The sequence below is a fragment of the Pimephales promelas genome, chromosome 18 (genome assembly GCF_988280905.1).
Source record: "Pimephales promelas chromosome 18, fPimPro1.hap1.1, whole genome shotgun sequence".
Classification (NCBI taxonomy): domain Eukaryota; kingdom Metazoa; phylum Chordata; class Actinopteri; order Cypriniformes; family Leuciscidae; genus Pimephales; species Pimephales promelas.
Window position 1 is genome coordinate 30,458,250 of NC_142786.1, and position 15,234 is coordinate 30,473,483.

The 15,234-nt window shown below is 37.0% G+C and overlaps 1 protein-coding gene across 1 annotated transcript in view; it reads right to left on the reverse strand.

The window, feature by feature from the left end:
• jarid2b (jumonji and AT-rich interaction domain containing 2b) overlaps positions 1 to 15,234 on the reverse strand; it is a 130,510-nt gene that overhangs the window by 18,187 nt on the left and 97,089 nt on the right. The window contains exons 5-6 of the mRNA XM_039680609.2: positions 9,200 to 9,367; positions 5,000 to 5,199 (exon numbers count right to left, since the gene is read on the reverse strand). Coding sequence (XP_039536543.2) covers positions 5,000 to 5,199; positions 9,200 to 9,367 — 368 coding nt within the window. The remainder of the gene's footprint in view (positions 1 to 4,999; positions 5,200 to 9,199; positions 9,368 to 15,234) is intronic.

Here is a 15,234-nt window from a genome sequence, read left to right on the forward strand (position 1 = left end):
TAAACAATGCAGAATAACAAGTTTATTTCTCACAATTCTGACTTTATATCACGCAATTCTGATATAAACAAGCTTCCATATAAATCCAACCTATCAACTGAAGAAAAAGTTAGAAGCTAAGAAAATGTGATGATTTGTTATAAATTTTCTCATCTTTTCTTAAAGAATGTACTGCAGATGTTTCACTCCCTAATAAAGTTACAGATATTTAATAACGTTTTCATATGCATTTATATGCCATTTGGCGAGGACTAATTTTGTATTGCGTCTTACCGGTCAGTTATTTACCAAACAAAAGAAATGAAGACCTACACAAAGAAAAAAATTAGCTTTTGTCAGTCACAATATGAATTTTAACACCTGCTCTGAAGGGGTTTGTTTAATAGGCTTTATGCACAACTTACTTCCGCATTCTCTGTAAAACAGGTCGCATTTCTTCCGGTTCAGGTCTTTTGTATGTGCTTCATGAAATTTTTTGCGGTTTTACTCAAGATAACTTAAAAGGAGCGAGCAAAGATTAGCATAAACAATATCCCTCACATGTGCAGATTAATATTTAAACGTTTTATATTTTTTTATTCTTCACAGTAACGTTTAGATATTTAAATGGAATAAAACGCCAATAACAAAGTGAACTAGTTAGGTTAGCTGATTACCTTAAAGGGTTAGTTCACCCAAAAATGAAAATTAAGTCATTAATTACTCACCCCCATGCTGTACCAACCCCGTAAGACCTTCGTTCATCTTCGGAACACAAATAAAGATATTTTTGATTAAATTTGAGAGCTGTATAACTACCACATTGGCTCCTAAGGGACTGCCTCTTGACGGCCCAGAAAGTCAATGAAGAAAGTGTTTAAATATCCCAAGTGACTACCGTGGCTCAACTATATGTTTATCAAGCGACGCGAATACTTTTTGTGCGAAAAAACAAACAAAAATAACGAGTTTATTCGACTATTTCTTTTCTTCCTTGTAGGCCAGAACGAGACTTCCTTAGATTTCCACGACGCATGCGCGAGAATTGCGATCTGAAGTGGTGTAAGCTGGTGTAAGCAGATCGCAATTCTCGCGCATGCGTCGTGGAAATCTAAGGAAGTCTCGTTTCTGGCCTACAAGGAAGAAAAGAAATAGTCGAATAAACTCGTTATTTTTGTTTGTTTTTTCGCACAAAAAGTATTCGCGTCGCTTGATAAACATATAGTTGAGCCACGGTAGTCACTTGGGATATTTAAACACTTTCTTCATTGACTTTCTGGGCCGTCAAGAGGCAGTCCCTTAGGAGCCAATGTGGTAGTTATACAGCTCTCAAATTTAATCAAAAATATCTTCATTTGTGTTCCGAAGACGGTCTTACGGGGTTGGTACAGCATGGGGGTGAGTAATTAATGACTTAATTTTCATTTTTGGGTGAACTAACCCTTTAAATATCCATAGATATCGTTGTCAGTTCTTACGGCCGTTAAGACTTTCTCTAACAAGCGGATGCGATGAGACCCGTTTTCCGGTTTGGTCACGTGACGCACGGCAAAAAAGCCTATTGCTCGGTTTGAGGCCTGTTGTGATAAATTCATTCTCTGTGAAAAGGTTTTTAGATGTTGTGCCACACCCTCTTCCAACCCTCCCCATCTCTCTCACTTTAAAATCTCTGAACGCTCTAAGTTGATGAGAGGCAGTGTTGTGGGGACTGCGGTGATCTCTGGGCCAGAGGTTCGCTGTCGGACAGAACAGGAGATTGCTGAGTGTCTTTGAAATAAGACATCGGCTGTATTGTATTCCTATCAGGTGCAGCGGAACAACAAAGAGAAGCTATTAAAAGATAAGGGGGACTGAAATGTGACCTCCTTCATCAATCGCTTCCCCTTGTCGACGGTGGAAAAAAAAAAGCAGCAGGAGGGAGAGGGGGAGAATATAAAAGAAAGAGACAGACTCCAGCCCCAGAGGCAGGCATGATGGATGCTCTCTGCAGGTAGAGTAAGCAAATGTAGCATGATGTCAGCTGCGGCCATCACACCCGCCCCCTTTCGAAAGAACACGTCAGTGGTCTACGGCACGCCCAATCCCGTCTGCAGGGCTCTGAGAGTGCAGAATGTGATTGTAATGATAATCCCACTCAGCATAATGTCCAGAGTGTGCTGGATGCTGAGTAGAGCTTGTGCGCAGCACAAATTCCACGCCCGGTTCGGTGTAATGAGCGCCATGACCACTAGAGAGCTCACTGATCCCAGAACACAGCCCTGCCGGCTATTATCTCATTCTCTCTCTTCCACCTGAATAGAGAGAATGAGAGAGAAACCGCGTAGGCGAGAGAGCACAGGTCACTGGACTGTCTCCAGTGGGCAACCCCTCGAAAACAGGGGAAATGGAGGAAGAAAGCAAGGACAGGGAATAGAAGGAAGGATGAAATAGTTAAAAGGCCGGCTGGCCAGAGACGTGCAATTAAACCCGCTTAACAGCCAGAAAGGAAAACAAGAGACAGGAACAGACAGACAGAGGCCGGGCCAGCTCTCTGAAGTGGATCTCGTTCACGTGTGAGCGTGAGGGAGGACAGATGACATCATGTGTTGCTATAGGCCAGCTGCAGCAAAGCAAAATAATTAACTGAGGACATCTGCAGCCGGCAGATTTGTCGTTTTTGTTTTGACAATATATCATTTGTTTTATTTGGTCTATAGATTTATTTACTGTATATTTATATTTGTTCGAAAACATTACATTTCAACACACTTTCTCTTTGGAGACAAAGTACCCACAGCCAAGTACCACAAGAAAACCACAAAATCAAAAAGACTCCATGGATACAATTAAACAAATGAATATAGCTGTAACTTTGGATAACAATTAACACAAATGTTGTAAAAAAATCAGTTTAATAAAAACAACGCTGCTGAACCTGGCAAACTCTCATAATAACTAAATTATAGATTTATAACTATAAAAACCTAGATTCCACTACTTTTTCTTTTCACAGAATTAGTTGCTGCACAATAATGACGTACCTTACAAAGACTATAATGCCGCTCATGATGGAAGAGTTTATGTAAATAAATACTTTAAAAAAGTGTTTTTTAAATGTTGTTCAGCACAAACATAGATGCCGGCATGATAAACATTCAGCTCATGCGCAAAGGGTCAAGCACAGGCCATAGCTCTTCAACACCCAAATTGCCTTTTAAAGAGAGACAGAGGTCAACAGCTGTCTAATAGATTCTCAAAATAGTGGGCTATGTGGCATCTGTCAGTGTTGTTTATTGTTTTAAGTAAATCAGATGAGTGCTAGTGTGTTTATGTGCATGTCACAATAATAACGGGGTTTATCTGACCAGGTGTCACTGCTAAATGAGGATTCATCACAATGATCTTTGCCACATCCACTCAAAGCCAGAGCTATCCCTATCCGATCGGTTTTCCCCGCCGTTTTAAACAATTACGTAAACACGGCGTCGTCTCAAGAAATATCTGTGTACACATGAAAACGCTGAAACCTCAAAACACAAAACAATGTAATCTACATGCCAGACCAGTGTATGGCACTGTAAGTAGGCCTTTGCCACAGAGATGCGCTAAAAATGGATAAGATGATTTTGGAGCAAGTGCATAAACCTGGTTCGCTGTATACAATAATAATAGGCTCAGTAGTTTCTTTCTCTTTTTTTTTTTACCAATAACTTCACTGAACAAAATAAAAAAACATAAATGGCCTGGTACAAATTGTGAAATGTCTAATGCTACGTTCACAGAACTTCACACCGGACGCAAATAGCACGTCAGGCGCGAATGATTTCAATGTAAAATCACTTTATGTGCGTAAAAAATTCCTGCGGCGCGGTAGACGCGAATATGCCTCATTCACGCATCAAGTTCGCACTAATGGCGCGAATTGAGTGTCTGAGTTGAGATGTTTTTTTCTTGATGCGCCGCGGGTGAGCTTGGAAAAAACAAGCGTGTCGCACCGCAACCGTGTCGCTTCCATTATGAGCGCATATACCACACACCTGAATATTAAATAACGAACTTGAGAGCGCAAACAACGCCATATGTGAGCAGGCCCTTAATCAGACAGGCGGCATAGCATAAGAAAAAAATACATAAATAAATAAATAAAATAAAAATATTTTTTTTGACACATGGGAAGATGACATCCTTGTTTCAAACAATATATGGATTGGCTGTACAAATGAAAACACAAGGGTGTCATTTTCAAATGTATCCACTCTGGGATCTGTTTAAAAAAAAAAAAGCGGTTGCAGGCTCCCAAAACGCTGGATCCATCTGGATGAAATGTCAATACAAAACAAAAATTTTAAAGCTACACTGTGTGATTTTTACCCCCATCTAGTGGTGAAAAGGTATATGACCATCCAGTGAATATTAGTTTCTGTTCCTCTCAATTCCGATTTCGTTTTAAATCCTACGGTGGCCAGTGTAGTCCAAGATTAACATGGCTTCCAGTTCGACCTCGTCCATGAGTGTTAACGTAAATGTACACGCGAAAGGCGAAGCTTGAATTGAACAGGTATGTCCCCTCTTTGGCTAATGTACTTTCAAGATGGAGGGGCAACATGGCGACCGCTTACCCGTATGTATTTTCAATGGCATATTACACACTCACGAGAATACTTTATTACTTGAACGAAGTAAATATACATTAATGAGCACATATATTTTTGAAAGAACTAAGTGTTTTTAGCTAAAAATAAACTAAAAGAGTTACAGCTAAACATGTCTCCGTGTCTCAAAGCTAGCCCTACACTTCTCGGTTACTACAAGTCATTTTGCAAGAAAGAGAGGCTGATGAGCAGATCTGTCTCTGGGGTTCATTGTTCACTTAGTCAGTTTTGCTCGTTAATGCGGGAGATGGTCTGATTGTCTGAGGGCCACATCAGGATCGATGTTCCCAAATGAATAGCACATTGTCAGCGTGCAAAGCCACTTACATGGCCAATCATTGTACAATCCCTTGATCTTACTGACTCTGGGATGGACAGAAGGGTGGTACCTGCTTGCGGAGTTCCTCTGAGGCTCTTCTGTAGTTGTGGCCGTTGGTGTTGTGGCTCTTGGCGGTGGCCGCCGTGTGCTTGTGTGAGATGTCACCGGACGCATCACACCTCTCGCTGCAATCTCTTCCCAAAGCCAACTCTCTGCTTCTTGTTCTGGGAGTGAGCTCTTTGTCCTTATGTACCTTATGGCCATTTAGCACTAGGGGACAGTAATAACAGGGTTATTAAAATACACACAAATATTCTGTAACATTATTTTACAGTGTCACTACAGAAATAACTATAAATTATCCATTTCTGGTGTAAGGGATGAACCAAATAGATGGCCAAAACGGACAAAAGGTCATAAATAAAAGTAGCAGGAAACATTTATCATAGGCGGAATAATTCCCTATTATTCCCTATTCTATTAAAATAAATAAATAAATAATATACATATGAATGTACTAAACACTAGCATTCTATTGTGTAAATAGCTACTTTATAAAACACCAAAAGATGCACAGGCAGTGACAGAAACAAAACCATAACAGAGAAAGAGCCCTTTACAGACATGTGAGTGACAGAAAGTAAAAACTATCAGGAGAAATAAATTCCACCGAACTGTCAGCACTTTTGTACATATGAAGAGTTAAATGCCATTTGAAAATTTTCTTCTTTAATGATGATTTTTATCAAACTTGTATATTTAAGTTCAGTAATTACACTTAAATGGCAATGATAATTACCTATTAATTGTTATTTAAGTGAAATTACTGAACTTAAATATACAAGTTTGATAAAAATCATCATTAAAGAAGAAAATTTCAAATGGCATTTAGAGGCTTTTGCATCTAAACTGTTCATATAAACATCTACAGTAAAAGTAAAAAAAAGGAAAGAAGGCAAAGCAAAAGTAAAGCATAAAACCAACCCAACACAAAACTGGAAATACATCTGTAAGTTTGTTTTTAATATGCATTTGCAGATGTTTTCTATAGATGAGGCTGTGGACAGGGTCGTCTGTCTCTGTCTGTTATCCAGACCGTCTGGGCTGCTCTAATTAACACACATTCAAACTGCTCTCTGTATTTATGACTGCTCACTTTAATTTTACAGTGTTTAAATATCAACAGGCAGCAGAGCGTGTCAGCGAAGGGGAAACGGACGGGCTTTCGCGCTGTAAGGCTTGCACTTGGAACTGCTACCGACAGCTGAACTCAATAAAAGGTGTTTAATTTAGAAATGTAAACACGCATCTGGGTTACTGAGGTTCAGCGAAAGAAAGCCGAGCACTGTGGTTTCTCTCGCTCCGAGACACACACACAGAGAGAGAGAGACTAGAGCTCTGCCTGTGCTCCATATTAATGCGTCACATTTGACATGGGACAGCTCAGACAACGGGATGTCTCCAGTCATCGGATAAGCTGAGGACAGAGAGAGAGAGAGAGAGAGAGAGAGAGAGAGAAAATCCTTTTTCTGAACATGGGACAGTGCATTTCACGCATTCGACCACCTCAGGCGGTCAAGGTGCTCTACATACACAAAACTTTAGGACTGTAATGAACAAGGTGATAAACATCTGGAGCAATAAACATCAATTTGGATAGGAATAAAAATCTGGACAGCATGTAATCAAATCAGTGACGCTTATACGTGTGCGTTTTAAATGTTTCAAATAATGATTTCATATTTTTGCAATTGAACAATTATGTCAGTCTATTGTTCTAAAATTACAATACATAATAGTATTAGCATTCGCTCAAATTATTTCAAGTGCATTAATGCATTAAATCGAATAGTAAAATCAAGCATTGTGAAAAATAATGAACTATATGTGGCATTAAAATGACTCAATTTCATCCCATGTGCTGAACACAAATATAAACGTCTTTAGATCGCTGACAAAGCCGTGTCTTTCTCGGTTTGGATGTGGAAAGGTTGAATAGACAAGTGAAGGTTGTGAATGAATGATTTGTAGATAATCACTTGGATCACGCTGCTCAAATTGGCCTCATATCAGAAATGTTCTTTCCTTTCAAGACGCTTGATTTATTGATTTATTTTAATTGGAATTAGGGTTTTCATGAGCGTATATATATATATATTTATTTATTTTTTCTCAAGGGAAAATTACGGAAAAATGATAGCTGCTGCAAATAACACACAGTTTGCTTGCTTATGCATTAAATTCTGCAATCATGAAATCTTGGAGGAACTGTTCAGACTATTTATGAAAAATAAATTAAACTGTGAGCTTGAACTACAATACTTAGAGACAAATGCTTCCACAACTAATGTGTGTATTTGTGCTTATATATAGATGGCAGCTTGATCCTCTGATTGCCGTCAAAGACACTTCAACACACTAAATGAAACAAGCCTTTTGGCTTTCAATTATCTACTGACAGACTATTTTTGTTTCATTAACACACATGCTCCCCCAATACCTTGCCGCCCTTCTTTAAACTCACACAGCATCTATTGAGAGTCTCAATAAAGTGCTCAAACTGACTTATAGGACTGTTTTTCCTTCATTTGATGGGGGTGTGTGAGAGTGTGTGTAGCGAAAAGCGACACGTTGCCAGCCGTTACTCGGCACAGCTGTGGACTGAATGCATAAACACCTTGTTACCGCCTTTCCTACTAAAGTGATAATTGGAGTGGAAAGATGGAAGCGTCATGTCCCACTCCAATATAAGATTCCCGTCCGCATACAAGCAACAGCAATTCTCTCTCTCTCTCTCTTTCGAAATTTGGGGTCAAAAAAATTTAATCTCTTATGCTCAGCAAGGCAGCATTTATTTAAGCAAAAATACAGTAATAACAGCAATTTTCTGAAATAGTTATTAAAAACTGTAATAAATGTTTTATTTTTTAATATATTTTAAATGTAATTTATTCCTGTGATGGCAAAGCTGAATTTTCAGCACCATTACTCCAGTCTTCAGTGTCAGAAATCATTCTAAAGGCCATTGCACACAGTCCGAAATTTGCATCCGAAATTTTCGCACGTAAAAAAAAAAAAAAAAAAAAAAAAAAATTCAACCTCATGTTATCTTAATCACGCTTGCACACCGCCTCCGAAATTTTCGTCCATCATAAAAAAAATTCATATCGGGTTTGATTTTCTGCGTTTTTCGCATCCACAGCCAGCATCCGCAGCATTATTGCATCCTGAAGGAAATTATGAATCGCTCGGGATAAACTCGCAACTCCTTGATGAGGAGGTGGAACTCTCCTTCCTCTCGGCACAATTTCGGGATTGGATGGACCCAAAATTTTCTCTTTCTTCTCTTTTCAATAAGAGAGAGGGCAACAAAATCATCCTCACTGCTTGACTAATCCGGGTTTTTTTCCCGTAAAGGTGTAATAAATACGCTTTGGACTCAGTGTGCAAGCTTTTTGTGCGTGACGAATTTTTAGGCTGACGAACACGAAAAAACGCATACGAAAATTTCAGACTCAGTGTGCAATGGCCTTAATACGCTGATTTGCTGCTCAAAAAAACATTTCTTATTATTATCAAAGTTGAAAACAGCTGCTTAATATTTTTATATTTCAGTATTATTTAATGAATAGGAATAGATTTATTTGAAATCTAAATAATTTATTTAATAAATGCACTTACAAATCACATTTGATTTTCTTTTTGCAAAAATAACTAGGGTTGTCAAACGATTTATCACGATTAATCGCATTTAAAATAAAAGTTTGTGTTTACATAATATATGTGGGTGCACTGTGTATAATTATTCTATATATATATATATATATAAATACACACACATGCTTGTATATATTTAAGAAATATTTTCATGTATTTACTGTCTATAGATTTATATATAATTTATATTATATATAAATATAAATATTTTATATGTAAATACTTTTTTAAAATATACATGCATGCGTGTGTATTTATATATATATACAAAATAATTATACACAGTGCACCCACATATATTATGTAAACATGCGATTAATCGTGATTAATCATTTGACAGCCCTAAAAATAACTTATAAATATTTGCTAAGAGATCTCCTAAATTAAGATACTATTAACCAGACAACTAAATGCAATTTATAATAATATTGCATATTTTTTCATGCTAATTAATCATGTAATTGCAAACTATAATCATAAAAACAACCACACAGTAAGTTACAGACAAAGTCTCTCTATTTTGCTGCGATTGTAATTCATCCTCTGTTCTTACCGAATCCGTTGATCTTGCCAGGAAGTTTGCCCTTCTTCGGTGTAGACTGACATGACGTGGATGCCACACTGGGTGCTTTCTCCTCCTCAATTTCATCTTCATCATCCAGTTCCTCCTCATCCTGAGAGGTGCCGAAGTAGGCCACGTTACTGGGTAATGCCGGTGAGCCTAGGAGAGGCGGGAAAGAGACAGAGAGAGAGAAAGCGTTAAGGGCCGTTACATAGTCAACGCGAGCTACGCGAGCAAGCAACGCGAGTGACGCGAGCGACGCGCTCCCTTTCATAGTGTAAAAGCAGACGCAAGCGTCACGGGCGATGCGTAAAATGCAATACACGGGTCACGCAACAGGGGGTAGTAGATTTTTCACTGCAAACCTGAAAAAGCGGTGAAGCTCGTGAAGGCGTGCGTGGCTCTCCACAACTTTCTGGCATCCACTGAACGTGCCAGATACATGCCCGCCGGCTTTGTGGATGCGAAGTCTGACACCGGAGAGGTCCAGCCTGGAGAGTGGAGGCAGCACGTTGTGGGGGACCAGAACATGGTCGACGGACCACGGTTTTCGGTCGGCAGCAGCAGACCCTCCCGGAGAGCGGCACTTGTCAGGGAGCAGTTGGCTGATTACTTTTTATTAGATGCTGGCGTGTTTCCCCACCAGTACAGTGTGCTACGATTGGGTGGCACTGACAAATAAATTGATAAAAGTTTGATTTGAAGCTTGAGTTTTTTATTATTATTTAACACTTTACACATTTTAACTTATTTGGTATTATGTGAAAACCATTACACATTTTTTTTATAATTTGGTATTATTTAACTTTGTAAAAACCATTACACATTTTAACTAATTTGGTATTTTAATTCATTAATTCATATCCATAAACCATTAATTCATATAACCAGGCTGGTAAATTTGTCACGGGCACTTTTCCAGTCCATTTTCACCCGTCTTTCCCATCGCGATTGCAACCTCTCTCCAGGCATTTTCCAACGCAATTTTATTTGAGTGTACTAATTGTGATGAACTGTCGTATAAATGCGGATGAACGCGTATAAGCTTGTATAATTTTTCTTCCTCGCCCGCCATTGTATTCAAACCTTCTTCTTCTGTTAACATGATATATTTGAATTAATGTACAATTCTTGCAATGTCGCCCCCACCGATACGCATAGTATTGCGCGCATCAGTGCGTCGCGTATCAAAAACTAGGACGACACATTTGGCTACGCATCGACGCATAATGGCGGCCAAAGCGTAGCGATGCATAGCCTTGCGGATGCGTATGCGTACCGATGCGTTGACTATGTAACGGCCTTCAAGGAAGCCACAGGCCCAGCAGATTTACCGAGAAGTGGCCGAAGAAAATGGGATAAACCCAACCGACAACTCCGTAACCTCAGTTTCTATTGCAGCTGTAGGCCAAATCCTCTGAAAATCACCTGCTGCTCTGGGTGAGATTAGTCGAGACTGTCGCAGCCGTAGGAACGCTCCTCAGAAGCCCGAGTACATTACACTCTGTTTCTGTCTGTGCTGAGAGGAGATTTGCAGCCACAAGTGACTGTGTCTGACTGACGTTTCTTATTTCAAGAGAAACTACACTTCAAATCACACCAGAAGCACACTGAAAGATTACAGCCCTGTGTGAAGAGCAAGAGCCACATAGTACACCACTGCTCCTGGATCAGACAAAGCCTGACAGATAAAAAGTTAGGCACGGTATACAAAAAAAAAAAAAAAAAAAAAAAAGGAATGACATGAAACCTTCAGAACAAAACAAAAAAACACAAAGTTAGGCACGGTATACAAAAAGCACTGTATACAAAATCAAGGAATGACATGAAACCTTTGAAACAAAACAAAAAAATAAAAACAACGGAATGACGTGAAGCAATGAAAAAATTAAAAATAAATAAATAGATGTAAATAATTCCAATGTATTGATTATTGATTTGATTTCCTTTATGAAGTTATTATAAACATCTTAACCATACTGTAAAAAAAATGTTGGTTTAACTTAAAAAAAAAAAAACCTTGTTGCCTTAAAATTTTAAGTTGATTGAACTGGAAAAAGTGAGTTAATACAATGAAGGAGATTGATTTAATCATAAGAAACTCAAAATAATAAGTTATCTGAACTAAAAATATTTAAGTTGATTTGACAAAAGAAAAAATGTTGTGATAACAAATCTTGAAAATATATATTTTTTACAGTGCACGGTAAACTCACTAGAAGGTTGTTGTTCTTTTTTTTTTTTTTACAAATTTCACGAATAATTACAGAAGCAGCAAGTAACACCGAACTCAACAACATTTTAAAGTAGAAAGACTAAAATAATATTTTCTTGTAAAACATACTGTAATAATCCTTGTTTTATTTACAGCTTCAAAATAGTGTGGAATGGATATTATTTACAGTGACACCACATTACACAGATGGTCCAGCAATAGCCACACATGCATAGGCAACAATAACAGTGCAAGTGACGCATGTCAAATGCCTGTTGCCCATAAGCTGCCAAACATGCCCTCTCCAGCCCTATCAGCGCACAAACCTGCGCTACTGCACGTCCGCACTACACCGGGCAACAATTATCATTATCTAGTGCTGTTCTCCGCCAGCCTCATGAATGAAACATGAGTGTGTCAGCCACGGCCCTGCAAATGTGCTCTCATTAGTTCTCTATTAACGTGAAGCTGCAGCCGGCGTGGCTGCGGTGATGATGTCACTGCATACATGTAGCATTTGACATGTCACATTAATGGTTATGGTCCGTGTGACAACATTTATAATAGCAATTGAGACATGTTGACTGTTCGGGGAACAAATAAAATGACTGAATGAAGTAGAAATCATAACGAGATAATATTAAATGAATTCTAGTGTTCACTTCAGAGTGGTTAAAAGGTTTCTTGTTATTGGCAAACTACAAATATTAAGAAAATATTTTCAGAAACTGCAATAAAATTAAACAAATTTTACAAAAAAATTCAACTAAACATTGAAAATAAAAATAGAAATGTATCTTTAGTAACTAATTTAAATAAGCTTCAGATTAAGTAATACAATTACTAAACTTAAATGATTAACCACGATTAATCACATCCAAAATAAAAGTTGGATGAACTGTGTATAATTATTTTATGCTTGTAAATATTTAAGAAATATTTTCATTTATATACTGTATAGATTTATATATAATTTATATTATATATAAATATAAATATTTCATATATAAATAATATTTTTTCTTAAATATACATGCATGTGTGTGTATTTATATATATACAAAATAATTATACACAGTGCACCCACATATATTATGTAAACACAAACTTTTATATTGGATGCGATTAATCGCGATTGACAGCCCTACTTAAAACGTAAACTGAAATAAAAACTAAAGCAAAAATAAGAATAAACAAAAAAAATCTAGAAAATAAAATAATGAAAACTTAAAATTAAATTAAAAGGAAAACTGATAATATTAATAAAAGCTAATAAAATACAATAATATAAAAATAAAATATGTGTTTTTGGGTTATTAGCATGTTAATGCCAGTGTTAGGTCTGGTGGAATATTGATAAATAGATACAATTTTGAAGTAAAATAAAACCCGAGATGGTGGGGTAGACGGATATTAATGGATGGATATTATAATACTTTGAAATATTGGCTCTAACAACCTCACATTTACAAATCACATTCTCCACTTCAAGGATTATTAGTCATATAACCTGCATGATTGATGACCTTCGTGATATCCGTGAGTTGCAGAAAGAAACTCCTCACAAACACATGTATAATGTGACTTCTATATGCTAATGTACAAAACAGGACTACAGCTTGTTTCGAAACAAAGCATGATGGTTAATCCATATGGAACTAGCCAAATTCCTAAAATCACAAGCAGAGATTGAACAAAGGTGCCAACAAACAAACAAACCGGGTCACTTAATGTCAGCTCAGCTAATTAAGAAAATGACTGCCATTATCATTATCTTGCGCTCCCATGCTGTGGGAGGAAAAGGTCAAAACGCCAATAGCTCACAGACTTGAGGGTCAGCCTGGGTCATGAACGGGGGAGGGAGACCGCTGGCATTGGAAGGCAGCCATTTTTTCCTAGTTTTAGATGCTCTGCAAAAATGATGTTATTGTCATGTAATCGGTTTCAGGCTCATAAGGTTTAGAGATTGCTGGGTAGGGAGTAGCCCAACTATAGCTCCCGGTCACTGGCGTCAGGGGTGCACAAACCAGATTTTTGATCGCAATCATTGCGCCGTCTGTCACGGCTTCTTTCTTTGGAGCCGAATCTAAATCTATCATCTCCCAGAGAGAAAGAAAATAAAAAACAGACCTTCCTCAATCCCCAATTATATGTGCTCTCGTATTCACAGGCTGACACAAATCATAATTAAAGATGAAGGCATCCATTACAATTGTCAGATATAATTCAAGCACAGACATAATTACAAGCAAAGTGTTCTACTTCGGAAGCTCTGCTTTTGTCCCATTTTATAAATCAAAAGAGATTAAAATTGAAGCTCAAGGAGAGCCAATCAGATCTGCCCGAGCAGATGTCCTCACTCTGATTGGATGTTCGGTTGCCGTGCGGACTGTTTTGATCAGAAACATGGTTGGGGGGAGTGAGGAACTATTCCTAAAAGGATCGTTCACCCAAACTGAAAAGTCTGTCATCACTTACTCACCCTCATGTCGTTACAAACCTGTATGACTTCCTTTCTTCCGTGGCACACAAAAGGTTAGAGCTTTGAAGTACTTTCCGATCTTTTTCTTTCCATACAACTAAACCACACCCTTGTGAAAATGTATATTAAAACAAAAAACTGTACTTGCAGATAACATAATATTAAATTATTTTGATACATGTAAAGAGCTTGATTATAATTTTAACTCTACACTGTAAAAAAATATTTTCAAGATTTGTTATCATAACATATTTTCTTTTGTCAAATCAACTTTATAATAATTTATTTAGTTCAGATAACGTATTATTTTGAGTTTCTGATGATTAAATCAATCTCCTTCATTGCATTAACTCACTTTTTCCAGTTCAGTCAACTTAATTTTAAGGCAACCCAGGTTACTTACTTTAAGTTAAACCAACAATATTTTTTACAGTGTAGTAATCACATTTTTTTCTCGTCAAATCAACTTAAATAATTTATTTAGTTAGTTCAGATAACATATAATTTTGAGTTTCTGATTATTAAATCATTCTCCTTCATTGTATTAACTCACTTTTTCCAGTTCAATGAACTTAAAATTAAGGCAACCAGTTTACTTACTTTTTTAAGTTAAACCAACAATATTTTTACAGTGTAGTGTGCTCGATATTATTCTATTATTAATTTTAAAATGTACTGAATTGCAAAAACATTACACATTTACGATTATTTTATTATATGACATGCACGTTTTAATAGAAGTTACATTAAAGTATGTTTTAGTTTAAATGCTTGTCAGTTCATTTGGCAGTACACACTGTAAAAATGAATATGCTTTATCTAATCAATAAAATTGTGGCAACAAATTATAAGCAATATTATTTATTAAATGTAACAAATTAGAATTGATTAATAATGAATTAATAATATTGCTTGTAATATGTTGCCACAATTTTATTGATTAGATAAAGCATATTATTTTTTTCAGTGCATATCTCAAAAGACAATAGAAGTAATTTTGAAATTCCATATAAAAATGTACTTAAAGGAATAGTGAAAATACGGTCATCATTTCCTGAATTTCTTTCTTCTGCTGAACACAAAAGAAGATACTTTGAAGAATGTCAGTAACCAGACAGTTGATGGACCCCACTGACTTCCATACGATTTTTCTTCCCACCTATTCACTGAAAAAGTTTCCATATTACAAGTTAATCCATTATCCTTATTAAAATTTGGCATGTGTGGCATGTGTGGACTTTCTGTGAACAACTTCAAAAAAGCCATACCGGTTTGAAACAGCTTGAGGGTGAATAAATGATGAGAGAACACATTTTTAGCTATCTTTTA